This window comes from Pholis gunnellus (genome assembly GCF_910591455.1).
Source record: "Pholis gunnellus genome assembly, chromosome: 21".
NCBI lineage: Eukaryota > Metazoa > Chordata > Actinopteri > Perciformes > Pholidae > Pholis > Pholis gunnellus.
Window position 1 is genome coordinate 5,647,533 of NC_136548.1, and position 14,641 is coordinate 5,662,173.

The 14,641-nt window shown below is 44.3% G+C and overlaps 2 protein-coding genes across 4 annotated transcripts in view; one reads left to right on the forward strand and one right to left on the reverse strand.

Moving 5' to 3' along the window:
- Window positions 1-11,657, forward strand: part of slc39a11 (solute carrier family 39, member 11) — a 91,324-nt gene extending 79,667 nt beyond the window's left edge. For both annotated transcript variants that reach the window (XM_079182071.1, XM_079182070.1), the window contains exons 7-10: window positions 8,883-8,952; window positions 10,250-10,348; window positions 10,450-10,608; window positions 10,738-11,657. In XM_079182071.1, the coding sequence (XP_079038197.1) occupies window positions 8,883-8,952; window positions 10,250-10,348; window positions 10,450-10,608; window positions 10,738-10,816 (407 nt within the window). In that variant the 3' untranslated portion in view covers window positions 10,817-11,657. The remainder of the gene's footprint in view (window positions 1-8,882; window positions 8,953-10,249; window positions 10,349-10,449; window positions 10,609-10,737) is intronic.
- Window positions 11,658-12,083: 426 nt separating this feature from the next.
- On the reverse strand, window positions 12,084-14,104 carry LOC306713188 (ankyrin repeat and SOCS box protein 12-like). 2 transcript variants are annotated; one of them, XM_079182832.1, is made up of 3 exons: window positions 14,047-14,104; window positions 12,477-13,247; window positions 12,084-12,371 (listed from the first exon to the last, which is right to left on the reverse strand). In XM_079182832.1, the coding sequence occupies exons 2-3, from the start codon at window positions 13,237-13,239 to the stop codon at window positions 12,220-12,222; spliced, it is 915 nt and encodes a 304-aa protein (XP_079038958.1). In that variant the 5' UTR covers window positions 13,240-13,247; window positions 14,047-14,104; the 3' UTR covers window positions 12,084-12,219. The 2 variants fall into 2 exon arrangements, with proteins under 2 accessions (XP_079038958.1, XP_079038959.1); XM_079182833.1 differs by having other exon boundaries at window positions 12,477-13,244; window positions 14,047-14,099.
- Between the last annotated feature and the right edge of the window lie 537 nt (window positions 14,105-14,641).

Consider the following 14,641-nt stretch of genomic DNA (forward strand, 5'->3'; position numbering starts at 1 on the left):
CCCCTGAATGCCGCACACTGGCCCTTTAACTTGCATTTTTAACCGATTGGCTCTCAGGATGGTAATGTCATCTGACGATTGGTCAGACAGTCAGTCACTGAAATATTTATACATGGACTGTGGTGATGCACTAAATCAATTCAAACAACAACTCAATGAAGGCCAAACAATTTACAATTTCTATACAAAGACTCGGCCGGCCGAATCCTGCACCAAATCTTGTTTGCCAGCACAGGTTGTTTTTTTTTCCTCCAAGGCTTAAAACGATCTCACTAAATGTCAATACCCCCTTTTTCTCCCTCGCTCGGTATAAGTTGTTTGAATAACTTCCCCGGGCGAGTGGGCAGGTTTCCCTTGCAATACGCGATGCATTATTGAACGCCGCACAGGCGTTCTGTCAGGCCTAATGAGCCGGTTGGACTAATGACGCGCCAATCAGACGTCAAAGGCCACGCCCAGGGAAGAGCGCTGTTCAGTATTTACAGTCAGTGATGAAACAACAGCTCCGAGCTCAACATTTGAGTCTGGTTGTAAAGATGATTCATGTAAAAAAAGAAAGGAAAAAAACAACAACGGGGAGGCAATTAACAGTGTCGACATTTCTAGGAGCTGACAACCAACGCAACACCTACTTCACACAGTCGTCGGATCGCTGCACTGCTCGCACTGAACAAATTGCTGCCTTGTAATTGGGAGTTTTGAAGTCGTAGCGGTTTTCACACTTACATGACTGACCGGTGATGGGGAAAGGGGGGGGGGGGGGGGGGGGGGGGTGTCACACACAAGGAGGAATCATCGGAGACCTCTCCGAACTGCGTTTTGTCACGAAAACAAACAAAAGAATTGAAGACAGGCGTGAGTGCAGTCGTCCTTGTTCACATAATAGCCTGTTTCCACACGGCTTCACTTTTTTCCCCCCAATGTGGAGTGTTTGAGCGCATCGTGTGGATTTGCCTCTGATCCGGCCGTGCAGTGTGAAGTAGTCATTAGATTGTAAGTCACAGTTTTGGGCTGACTTGGAAACTGTTGCCTATAGGCCATACACAGTGTATATAAACTTGGCAAAGAAGCTTTACTAGATTTAAAGCTTAACCCCGTTTCCCCTGTTGTGTTTTCCACAATACAGTCTTGCCTCAAAATACATCATCTTCCCTCTGTTGTTTCATCTCTGTCGAAAATTGTTTCACTGGAGCCGGCGTTATGTCTTATTTTACACTGCGTTACTGTTGCTTTGGCTCAGTTTTCACAAATTTCAGTGTGAAAAAACTATTTATTCCAAAAGGCCAAACTAACTTTCTACATTCTTACTTTAAAATGTAAAATACTGTCATTACATACAAAGTGCAAACCACTGAATCACCATCCTCATGATGAGACAGATGTGTCTTTTAGTGCTTATTATGCAGACCTCTGAATAAATGCATCGTGTGTTTGGAGCCAACATAAAGTATGAATCTCTATTAAGTTCTGAGTTTTCATTATTTTCAACTTTTCCTACAAATATTGAAAGCTGATGACAGATGGATTGAATCAGGGATTTACAAGATTCAGGTTTTATGAAGCGCCATCAAATCCCAAAAGTATAACACACCAAGACACACATGATCCTTGAGCCTTTAAATGATTCAAACATTTTTAAATAAATGCATGTTTTAAAAATGTGTTTTATAATAATTATTATTATTAACATCATTATTTAATATTCATAAAAACACTTCAAAGGTATTTCTTACTCTGAATACTGACCTTTGCACTTCCTATTTGTATGATCTTGAGGAAATTATATCAGTTACTGTTTGACAGCATCATTTTATTATGACAATTTTACTCTGAACTGCAACAATGATTAAAAGTCAGTGATAAATATATACATATGCATGTTGTGGTTGATTGCATTACATGTTACATTTAGTACAGCGCTGTAAATATGCAACAAATGCAACAGTCTCTATTGTTCCTGCTGCAGTCTCTGAGGACATGACATCAAAGTGTAGCCCTCATGATTAAATACAAAATGCAGTTCACTAGTTTGAATGATTTGTATGTACACTAGACTGGTTATTCATTTGTTCTGTCAGTAACAGCAACATCATGCTCATAGTGCGGGCTGATCATTTGCGACAGGAAGTGTGGATAAAAAAGCTAATTCTGGACACATGTTGGGTGTAGGAGGAGAATAAATGATGGCGCTATATATATAGTTTAATGTGATATTGAAAGTGAAAGGCCAATTCGCTACTGAGTAGAACTGTTTACTGGTCACTGCGTACACTTAGGTTCTCATAAATGTAACATATGCATGCAAAACATGCTCCTATACAAACACACAAACACAGACATCCATTCTTATGATCGGACACACATTCACATGCATGCAAACGCACTTTGAGCACATCAGCGACACGTTAAGTTGCGATTGCGAGAGTTTTGGGTACGAAAAGGTCTGACAAGTCTACAGCTGGCAGTTTGATTTAAAGGGCCGGTGTGGCGGCCTCTAGCGTCGAGGTTGCAGATTGCAACCAACTGAAACTGTTAGTGGCTCCGCGAAGAGGGCCCTCTTCCGCAGATGTGTAGGTATAAACGGCTCTTCCTAAGGTAACAAAAACACAACAGTTCTTATTTTCAGGTGATTATACATTAAAAAAAAACATACTTTTTAATTATTATATTCTATTTCTGCCGATAGATCCTCCTAAATGCTTCACGCTGTGCCTTTAAGGGAATGTGCTTTTCATGCTCTTTTCTAAATTTGTATCATTCATAATAACATATTATTTATATTACATATTATATGATATTTACCATACTTTGACATTTAGTGGGATCTGTCTTGTTGTATTCCTCATTTCCTGTGGCCTTTCACAAACCCCAGTGTGAGGGATGTTTGGCTTCTTTGAAGTGCTTCCTCACCCTGTAATCATTTCATTTAACACCGGCTAGAAGCACCGAGGACCTCGCGTCCGTCCTCTTAGTGGCTCCACTCTGTGATGAGCCCATTGTGTGATTCGGGCTGATGAAAGAGGTCTATTTCACATGGAAATCCTCGTTCGGCTTTAATACTGATTGGAAAGTAGTTTGTTGTCGATGATGAAAAAAAACACAACAGCCATTAAGTGAGTGCTTTTTCCCTCGGGGCGTGTTAAGTACGCCTATTTTCTTAATTTTCTTTTGACACCTCGCTGTCCCAGCCTGGCAGTGTTAATGCATTGTTCTCTTCCTGCGGAGACGTAGCCACAAGTTTGGTGGCGGTCCATCAGACTGAGCAGGAGATTGATCGCCGTCCTCGCTCCCCACCATTACGGTTGATCCCTGTTAGTGTGATGGATGGAGCGAGGTCGCTGACAGCTACTGACAGAGGTTGCTCTGAGCAGAATCGGAGAGCAACGTTAGTGTCATCATATTGCTGGAAATAGAGTTTAGAGATTATTCAGAGACGCGAGAAGCCAAGCGTGCTGAAGGGAGACTGTGATATGCCCATTTTCTTTTATATTCTTGTTTTTCAGCAAGGTCATTTTCATGGACCTACGGCTGTTATTAAAGGGAATAAAAAGCCACTCGCATCATTTCATTCAATTAAACTTGTTGTTGTAAATAATGCTAGTTCAAAGTATCAAATATACCAAAACATAAATATAAGTGAGGGAGTTGTAATGTATAAATGTATCAATCGTTTCACATCAAATGTATGTAGGTTTTAGTTTTCTTCATAATTTAAGACAGACTAGAGCTACAATGATTTGTCGATGAATGAATTGGTCAACAGAAAATTTATATTAACTCTTTTTTTGGATTTTGAACTGTTGGTCGATTAAAACTAGCAATTTCAAGACATCACATGGGGGCTCTGGCAGTTTCATAGGCTTTGTTATTTCTGTATTAATTGAGGAATTAATCAGCATATGAATTGATACTTTGAAGATTCGAACTGTTTGCTGCAGCCGTAAACCATCACTAACCACTTCCACGAACACAGCTGGAAGAAATCACATTTGTAGGTCCAGAGCCAACACGTCGGGTTTGGACACATTTTTGATGAAAAGCCTTTCAGGAAAGCGATGCCTTTTCTAAAAGACTTGTGCCCAAAGTGTCGAGTTTCAATGACGGTGTCTTGACACTTAAAAGGACGGCAAAGTAGAAGCTATTGGGAGTTATGAGTAAGAGCAGAGTCTCTGTTACACAGAGGCGCTCGGAGCAGCAGAGTGGTGAGTATAACACGACTGTGACATGTGATTTATCAGGAACTAGACGGGAGAGCAGCACACCTCAGCCGGGGCCGTGTGCTCTGTCTCGCTATGTTAACGACAATAACAAAATGATATGGTGGTTAACCCCCGTCATACAGATCAGCGGCGAATTTAAACAGGTGGTCAGAAAACAGGGAGGCTTCCCCTAAAATAAAGCGGGGAACATGGAATAAAGCCTGAAAGTCTCTAGCCTGTGATAGATGGAACGCACTCCCACCGCAATGCGTTATTAAGCCTCAAACTATGTAGGTGCACCTCGAGTGTGGACGCGCGTAGGACATTTTGGGTCGTGTGAATATCTCATGACTAAGTGAGGAGTTACCACCAATTGGATTTCATTTAGTTTTTCGGTGTATTTTTAGAATCCAGGTTATTGTGCGTTGGGTAAAGGACAGGCTGCTACCCCTAACGGCGGGAGTCTGAAGACGCGACGGCTCAGAGAGCGATGAAAGGATACTTTGATGTGCTTGAAAGAAACATCTCGCCACAAAACTGAGTAAAATTAACTCAACCTCGCAGTTCTTCGAGAGAAGAAAAAAAAAAAAAAAAAGGAGTGGGAGCTGAGAGAGAGGAGGCTCAGTAATGGCAGACTCAGTGGAAAAAAAGTGAGTGAGGAGACGAGTGAGGAGACGAGATTAAATGAAAGCGCTATGGAAAAGGGCGGCTGCAGTGACAAAGGGCTGTCAGGAGCAGTATCGTCAGACTTGCTTAAAAGAGCATACAACATTAAGTAGGAATTTGATAGCATCAGCCGCCCCGCAGGCGACACACACACACCCACACACCCACACACACAAACACCCTGAGTTTCCTCTATCAAGTGTAAAAAAAAGAACCCCGCAATAGACGTTCAGGTGATCGTACCAACAAATCTCTCGTTGACAGAACTGGTGACTCACATTTTCAGGAATCATCTCAACCCCAGTCTCCACTGCTCGCCAGTTTATTTAGACTTTTAATGCATGCGCTCTTTGCAAAACCCTCCGACACATTTTACGACTTAATGGTGATTGTTTGGAATAGCCCCAGCACATACCGACCGTAATACAGTTTCAAATGAGAAATGAGTGGAAGAACCGAGATAAAGTGTCGGCATAGATTCTCTCAATCTGTGGAACTCTACACCATCCTTCTGAAATATATCCCCTCATTGACTGTTGATGGGGGTTGAGAGCGCTGCCGAACATGATCTGGTAACTGTGAAGGTCAGAACATGGGATTCACATCATTTTTCATGCTCATCAAACCATTCAGGGACACATTGTCTGCAGTGTATACGGGGAAGGGCTTCATCAAAGAATAACGGAGGTCACTCAGTATGTATATTTGATTTGCAGCGGCCCTTTCTCTCTAATCGCTACCACCATGCTAGCAGCTCTGCGAATGACTCTCTAACATGCTCACAGTGGCAAAGCTAACGTGTTGACGTTGAAGCAGGTAACATGTAGCATGTTAGCATTTGCTAATTAGCACTAAACAGGGTCGACGTCGCTAGACGAGAAGCCGGGATCACCGACGGAAACACAACTCCTCCTGAGGGAAACATGAGCTGAGAGGGGTCCATGCAACACCGCAAATGCCAACCTCATGGTAGCATTAGTAGTTGTTACGTGGATGTTATGACATTTCACTGGACATAGCGTTGAGCTGGTGGCACGGCATGAAAGATCAGGAGATCGCCAGAGCAATTCAGTCTCGAGGGGCCACGGAGTTCCATCCAGGGACTGTTGAGATGTTTCATTAAAAAGCTAAAATGTCAACCTCGTGTCGAGCGCCAGAGGAGAAGTCATGGGATCACCAAAATTCATTCGGATTCACCCTCTGGGGACCACGAATGTACAGAAGCTAATGACAATCCATCCAATAGATTTCCCTCCGGGACCGGAGTGGTGGACCGTCAGACGAACCAGTGTTGGTGAATCCGTACGCCAAAGTATTCCGGTGCTTTAGGACGATAACACTGACTTCACATCCATTTCTAGTTCTTCGCTGTAGAACCGCGAGATGCGGTCAAAACACTAAAACACGGGTCTCATGAGTAAAGGTTGACAGCTGTGGGGGCGTTCAGTGCTCCTCGGCACAGCCCTGGACTCTTGTTTTGGAACAAAAACGTCCAGCTCAGTGGACTCGCAAAACACTCCCAAACCCCCCCAGCTCACATTTCCAGCTGTGTAGCAGTACCACAGGTGAGCAGCTGTTGTCAGGGGGGGGAAATAAAATCCTTTCTTCTTGATCCAAAAGAACAGTTTTTCATACCGATGCATGACTTCGACGACCTTTTCCAGAAGCCTGTTGGACAAAAAAAAGAAAATTCCTCGTTGTGTTCTTGTGTCTTTTAATCTTTAAGATCTTTTAAAAACTTCTCGTCCGCCCCGAGGCCTTGTACCAGCTGTGCCAAATGGCAAACCACTGACAGTCTCTCAGCTCATGTTTTATTCAAAACCGGTGGAAGGTTTTTTCAGTGCAGATAGAGTTTCTACCGGCCCCATGGCATTACAGACAGAGCCAGAGGATTGAGATGAATATTGTAAAGGGGACACACAGTGTTGTGAAGGGTGTTTTTGCCCAGAATGGCTCTACAGTATGTCAGCCTATAATGGGCCGTTGGAAAGTTGATTGGAACCGATGTGCATTGTTATCAGAGGCAACGGCGGGCGTTAGATTACGATGAAGTGGCCTCTGGGCCTCGTGAAGTCTGCAGCTGCGGGGCCATCTGGATAGACTCCTGGCCTTTGTCTCTGGACGCTTTCTTTCATCTGTGTTTTGCTTCTTCTTCAATTCTCTGATCTGTGACTTTGCCTCTTGTTCTCGGTTTAAGGCGGTAGAGCTTGATGTGGTCTATTAATATTGCAGGAAGGGAGAGAGACGGACGTGATGCAGCGGGAGAATACGCAGGAAGGTGCTGGAAGAGTCACTCTTGCATAAAACAGAACAGATAGCTAATTACTACGGTGTAATATACCTACTTTGGAGGCTTAAAAGTTCCTACTTTTTGTCTGTTGCTCATGAAACTGACTCCATTCCCAAAGGAAGAGAGGAATAGGTTCAGCAAAACTAAACGTGTGCAGTTACACAAGAACTTCTGTGAGGTTGTAAAGGTCCCCCCCCCCCCCCCCCCCCCCAAGGCTTTAAACACTCCTTCTAGCACAAGCTCTCAAATTTAACCCTTCTTAACTTCTTTTAATATTCATCAGTTACTTGACCACACGAACCACTCTTCACATCAGTATGATCCTCCTCACAGCACTTGTTTAAAACGAGAATATGTCACTTCTACAGCTAGTTTGCGTGTTACTCCTTCCACCAAAACAGTGGTGAAGATCACCAGGGGCAAATGTCGGGAGTTGAGTTTTCATTCAAATTAAATCGTGAGTGGTGTGATGCATACCAAATGAATCAGAACACACAAGGCCAAATTGCCTCCTAATTTACAATACGGCCTGTTGCCGACAAGCAGTGTAGCATTAAAAAGCCAATTTGTTTTTTATAATGGAGTCTGGCGCGATTCTCCGGCCACAAATAATGAACGTCGCATCGCTTCCAGGCGAACTTCTCGGACAACGAATGAGGGCAACACAAGGTGTCTTAAGGTCGCTCTACAAGGTGCCATGTTCTGATGTTAATTTAGATTAGCATGCCGTGTCTGCAAGCTAACAGGCTGAACTACAACACTGGAAAAATAAGCTCTTAGTTTGTGAAAACGTTCATTGAGTGTGGGTCACATGTAATTCCAGAGGCTGGTGATGAAACCACTCGGCTGTCTGCGGGCACGACGCCTTCATGCTCGCTCTTGTGTGAGGAAAATTAGCATGTTTTCGCATTTTAATAACCCGCCGTAGCTGTCAATGGCATGGCCGGACGTGGCTGCTTGTCAGAACGTGTGGTAGACGTCTCTCAGCGGGTTTGTTTTGGTGTGAAATGCAAAATAGCCCGCAGATCTGGCGGCATGTGCGCACACACACACACACACACACACACACACACACTTCTCAAACGCAAATTTACACTCATAGATACATCACGCACGGTGCCCTTTTCACTTTCCATTTGAACGGTGTGTACTTTAAGTATCCATAACAGGCAAGTGTGACATGAGGCGAGACGGGATGCTGGTCACGATGCGCAGAGGGAACAGAGACGGGCTGCATACTGTACAAAGCCCCTCTCACTGCAGCTCTTCTGTACTCTTATGTGGTGGAACCTCCATCCTCCGTTATGGACCAGTGCATTCGCTCTACAGTCCACGAGGGCGGCCTCAGGCTTCTGCTGATGAAACCTCAGTAGCAGGTTTCATCAGCAGGAACCCGGCTATAGAACAAAAGACCAAATAAAAGACGACGGTGCATTGCTCGGAGAGATCCACACAGACTGTTGCTGGAAGAAGCTCACACTGCTCTGTCTCATAGAACGGATCGAGGCCTTCGTGTACTGTGTGAAGTAAGTCTTGTGTCATTCCAGGCCCATAGTCGTCCTGCAATCTCTCTCAATACCCAGTTTCCACCCGTATCGCCTCGTTCACCTATTTTCTTACTGTCCACACTTTACCAACATTGTTTCTTCCTCTTTCTTCGTGTTTGTAACAGAGTGCTTCCAAGAAGTCAAAGGATCAATTTGCCTGTCTTTGTGTTTTGTCTGCAGAGGGTTTGGCTGTGGGGGTTGCATTCGGAGCCATTGGAAAGACTTCATCGGCTACTTTTGAAAGCGCCAGGTAAGATTGGTACCAGGAGAAAGAAGCATGCGTACAGTACACATTTTCACTGTCGAATATGGAAAAACAGAAGACGTTCTGTATCGCGTAGCAGCTTGAACCCACCTGGATGATGTATTTCAGTCGTAAGATTTTAAATTGTGTTTTTTGTTTTGGGAATACGCCTTGAGATAGTTAAGTGTAGGTATAAAGTGAATGTGGTTGAGATTAGGTAATGCGTTGGTGTGTTTGAGGTTAGGGTAAGAATTTGGTCAGGTTTGACACCTGTACCCATCTCTGTGCCGTTGTTGTGTGCTGCTGACATCTAGTGGCTACATGGTGGTACTGCAGAAAGCAGTGCACGTGGGATTCTGGTCATTTTAGAACCAGCATCTGATTATGAAGTTCTCTCTATGGACCCATTGGAGAGAATCAAAGTGAACATATTTATCGCTGGAACCAAGAGAAAAAATATACACTTAACTTCACACTATATTCTACAGCCCATGATTCAGTAAACCAAGTCATAAACCAACATTTTCACCTGATTGTGGCGCTGGACCAAACATTAAAGGGTCACCAAAGTCATCAGGATTCATCCTCCGGTCACCATGAAGGTACCAGAAGTCATGGCAATCCATCCAATAGTTGTCGAGACGTCTCGGCCTGTGAGGTGTTTTTTGCGTACAGTTGAAAATGTTTGGATAGAGTTTAGGATAAAAGATGGTTTGGGGTCGGTTTAAAGGTTTTTGCCAGCTGGAGAGAATATGGCAGCTGTCTGGTGCTGTGTGCTGCCGCCATCTAGTGGTGACGCGATGGTACTGACAGAGAGTAGCCGGCCTTTGGCTCACTCTAGATGTTCACTAATCTAATTACTAATACATCAGCCTCAGCTGTATGCGTACATGCTAAACTATGACGGTAAACATTATAGCCTCTAAACATTAGCATGTTAGCATTGTCATTGTGAGCGTGTTAAGATGCTGACACGGCTCAAAGCATGGCTGAGCTTAGCCTCTCAGAGCTGCTAGCATCAAGATTCTTAGCTTCTGTCCTTCCCTTTCATCAGGTGAGATGTGTTTCTCGTGGTTTATGGCTTCAGTGACAGTATGTTTTTCTTTTTAGCGTAGAGTTTCATAAATATGCAGAAGCTAACTAACCTCAAACATGTGAACGCCTCGTAGACGTCCAGAGTAATGTGTCAGACAAAGTCATCTGGTGCTAAGTAATGAAGCTATATCACTAAATCAAGGAGCCCAACAGGTAGGTTGATGCTATTTGTCATAAGTATGGTGCTGTTGTTTTTTTGTTCCCTCAGAAATTTGGCCATCGGTATTGGCATCCAGAATTTCCCAGAAGGCCTGGCAGTGAGCCTGCCGCTCCGGGGTTCAGGGATGTCAACATGGAGAGCCTTCTGGTGAGAAGAGTACAAGAATGAAACAACTCTTTGCAAAGGCTAGGGCTGAGTACAGATGCCATTTGGATACAAGCAACCCGGCTGCTCTTGTTTTCCATCAGGTACGGCCAGCTGAGCGGCATGGTGGAGCCCCTTGCCGGGTTGCTCGGCGCCGTCGCCGTCGTCCTGGCAGAACCGCTCTTGCCGTACGCGTTGGCGTTCGCTGCCGGGGCGATGGTCTACGTGGTGGTCGATGACATCATACCCGAGGCTCAGCTCAGGTGAGGCGGGGAAAAGGAGGGGTTGAAGTAGATTGATGGAGGGGTGGACGACACTTCTCGGCACAGCCGGATTAAAGAGTGAATCGGTCTCAAACTGATCTCCCATTATTATTTTTTTGGTGTCACCAGTGGCAACGGGAAGCTGGCGTCCTGGACCTCCATCCTGGGCTTCGTGGTGATGATGTCACTGGACGTCGGGCTGGGCTGAGCTCACCGTGACAACAGGAACACTCAATGGCCGCGATGTCGTCGCTGTGCTGCTGACATCACTTTTTTAAAAAGGGGACCAAATGAAGTGATTTATTCTGAAACACTATTTATCCGTTTCACTACTTGAAATTCGTCAGCGATGACAGAAACACAGAGCTATTTTGTAAAACAAGTTGTGAGGATGACTGTACTTGAAAAGTTCTCTTTAATGTGTTTGATTTTCATGCTGTCACTTTTTCTTTCTTTTTTTTCCAAATGGCGGACGTCTAATTTAGGAATGAATTTATGACTATTTAATGATTATTCCCCTGGTTGCAGAGCTTGTAAATGTTTTGTTGAGAGGATACGGCTTTTTGAGTTTCTTATTTTTTCATTTTAACGTTCCCAGTCATGAAGGTTAAAGGATTATTACTTCTGAGGGTACTTCTTTACTTCTTCCAGTTTTTGTATTTCGTCATGATGGCAATACTTGAAGTCGGGTTGTTTCGGTGATGTATGGGACCGTCAATGACTTATTAGATTTTCCTTTTTCCAAATGTGTTTTTTTTTTGTGGTTGTATGTGTCTACACCATTTTGAGTTTTATGAGGATTACAGTAATTTGTTGACTACATAAATCATGATTCACATACTTATTACAAACTGAAGCGATATGGTCTCTTTTTCGACCAAATGCAGTGCCTTCTTCTTCTTCCTCTTCCTCTTCCAATAGTCTACTGCCATCCACAGGCCAGTCTGAAGAGCCACATGTTGTGGTCCATGTCTAATTATTGAAATGCTGAAGTTAACGCTGAATAACATGTGAAGTATCGACATAATTAAACAACCAAGTGATTCTCAGGGTTCTCCAGCGTGTGCTATTCAGAGCTGAATCATCTTTATCTTTTTAACCGGTGTCTCTGATTGATGCATGCAGCTCTAGGCCAATATTTATTAAACTTCTAAGGAACGGTTTATATTATAGTCTATATGTTGATGTTGACATTCGGCACAAAGCACCACTGTACAGCACCACAGAGCCCCTGTTATAGCTCTGGGTTTTGAACAAAAAAAAAACTGTTTTTCATATATATATAAATATTTCATGTATTTAGAATCAGATGAACCCTAGAGCGGGTTGTGCATGCTGACCCTGATTCACAGGACAAACAGCTCTTCTAAGAGAACTAACTTGTGATGAACATGTGACGAAGAACTGCAGCTCTTCCTTCAGTCTTCCAATAGCTTCGGGGTGAGTACCAATAACAACACACAGGTACACAGCACGTCTCCCCACACATTTAATGTTTTGTCTTGACAAAACAGCACATGAATAGACAGAATCTAAAACAAGAGGGGGTTCACAGAGTTAAATCACAGAGTTAAATAATGAATTTACAGCACGGGCCTCCAGCTCACTGGGCTACAGAAGCGTGACTGGGACCGACCTGTGTTGCAAGAAGTTAATGAGACTTGTTGGCATCTCCAGCTGGTCGATACACTGGATCTTGTCGATCTTTTTGAGGTATCTTCGGACGGAGAGTCGGCACTGTGAAGTCAAGGCCTTTGGATTTCCTGGAGACGACAGGAGAAAGAGTTAGGAGAGAGCGTGGCGAACACAAAAAAAGAAACGGGATTTCAGTGCACAGTTGAATGCTCTTAAGAACAAAAGTGCCACACCTCTTTCCTCCAGGAGCAGCTCCACGGCCTCGTTCTGCTTCGTGGACTTCTCGATGATCAGCGTAGGGAGGTAGACGTTTGCGCCAAAGTCGATCAGCCGCTGGATGTACTCCACGCCGCAGCCGTGCCTGAGGCACATCTCCAGCACCGTCTTGGGCTGCTTGATAGAACTCAGCAGCTTTGCGTCCGTGCAGTTGTAATCCGGGTCCGCCCCGTAGAGGAGCAGCAGCTCGAAGCACTCCATGTGTCCGTAAACGGCGGCCAGGTACAGCGGCCCACTGGACACCCTGGCGCTGGACGTCCAGAGCAAGACCTTGGAGCGGGAGTTCACCTCCGCGCCACGCTTCAGCAGCTGCTTCAGTATCTCCACGTCGCCCTCCCGGGCGGCGGTGAGCACCGGGGAGCAGTTGTTGGACGCGTTCCCGTTGGGGTTGGCGCCGGCGCCGAGGAGCGCTAAGACACAGTCCAGGTATTTCCCGCGGACGGCCGCGAAGAGAGGGGTCTGAGCCTTGACGTCCACACAGTCTACCAGGGCGCCGTGGCCCAGCAGGACCTGCAGACAGCTGAAGTGGCCCTTGGACACGGCGGCGTGCAGAGGCGTGCCCGCGACACCCCAGCCGCCTCTGCAGTTGATGACCTTCTTGTAGACTTCTTGGCAGAGCATCTCATCGAGGAGTCTGTCATCGTTTTGTAACACCGCTTGTCTGAGCTGGGAAATCTCACAGCAGCTTTCTTCTTCTGCAGAGGTCCTTAGTCGGAGCATAGAACCTGCTGGGAAGGAGAGAGGAAGTTAACTACACACCAACAATATATGTTTGACTAAAGGCTCGATGTAAAGATACGAGCAGCGACTTCTTGGAGCCTTCTTGGAGCCGCAGCCTGAGTTGCTGCACAGAAATCCATTCAGTCATAGAATGAGGTTCACGGTGTTTGAACCGTTTATAAACTTATTTTACCAGCTGTTCACGTCGTGAAGCCACACTGCACGCGCTGCATCAGCTCAACTGCACGCGCTGCATCAGCTCAACAGAAACTACTCCAAACTCCCTTCAACATGTTACACAAATGAATGTTTCACGCCTTGTCGACTGAAAAATACAACCTGTTGGTCACAACTTATTCTCATATGTGAATAATTACGGTTTACTGGAAAATTCGGCATAAACATAATCAATAAAAAATGTCATAATCAACGTTAAGTATGTCTCCTGACACGGTGTCGTGATGGGGGAATACAACGTATAGAACCGCGACTTGTTGTGACGTTATTGAATGAATGCCGAACTACCGACGGGCGGGTAATGCTCCGTGTGTAACTACAGGAGCTACAGTGTTTACTTAACGTTACTCTCCGTTCACAGTAACGATAACCTCTCTGTATGCTAATGCGCCCTCCTCAACAGGAAGGACTTCGCTATTATTATTCAGCTACAACAACCACCGAGATGTCCAGTTAGATATTAAACTGCACGTTTCGCGTTACACATCTCGCGGTCCCCCTGTGTTTATTTTAATGAGTTGTGTCGACACAGAGAAGCTGTTCTGCTGTTTAGGTTTAATATTAGCCTACCTAAGACTTGTCGCCATCAGCTGCCCTCTTCATCTTCCTGTTTGTTCTTCTTCTTCTTCGTCGTCTCTGTGTTGTGCATCACGTTCAGTTTAACGTCGCATTGCTGCCATCTAGCGGTTCACTGCTGTAATAACATGGAGGAGCGCGTGGAGCCTCCGGAACCATTGTAGAATTTAAATCTGTCATAATATCTGTCATATTGAATGCTTTAAAAAAATCTAAATAATAAACTCTCCATTAAAACATTATTTGGCTAAATTCATAAAGCCCTCAAGTGTTCAGTCATACTTGATTTCATATAAAAGTTTTATTGGAGTTGTTCAAATGTTTTCTTATGTTTTTATTTAATTATGGCAAATGTATTACAATAACAATTACACTTTTGATTAAAGCAAGATTTTATTTTAAGTGGCCAGTTATGAAAAGTGACATGGAATAAAAATGTACTGTACACTTTGACTGACTTTTGAAAAAACGATTATGCAATTAAATAAAATGAAACTGAAGATGCAAATGAAGAAGCAACATATTATCATTATAATTTGAATATACCCTCAGATTGTTGGCTGATTTACATATTTTACTCAATTTATTC

Excerpts from the sequence above, each read along its gene's own strand:
- LOC306713188 (XM_079182832.1), bottom strand. The coding sequence starts at position 13,239 with ATGCTCCGACTAAGGACCTCTGCAGAAGAAGAAAGCTGCTGTGAGATT. Across the intron at positions 12,372-12,476 it reads GCTGCTCCTGGAGGAAAGAG|GAAATCCAAAGGCCTTGACT; the intron begins GTGTGGCACTTT and ends TGTCGTCTCCAG.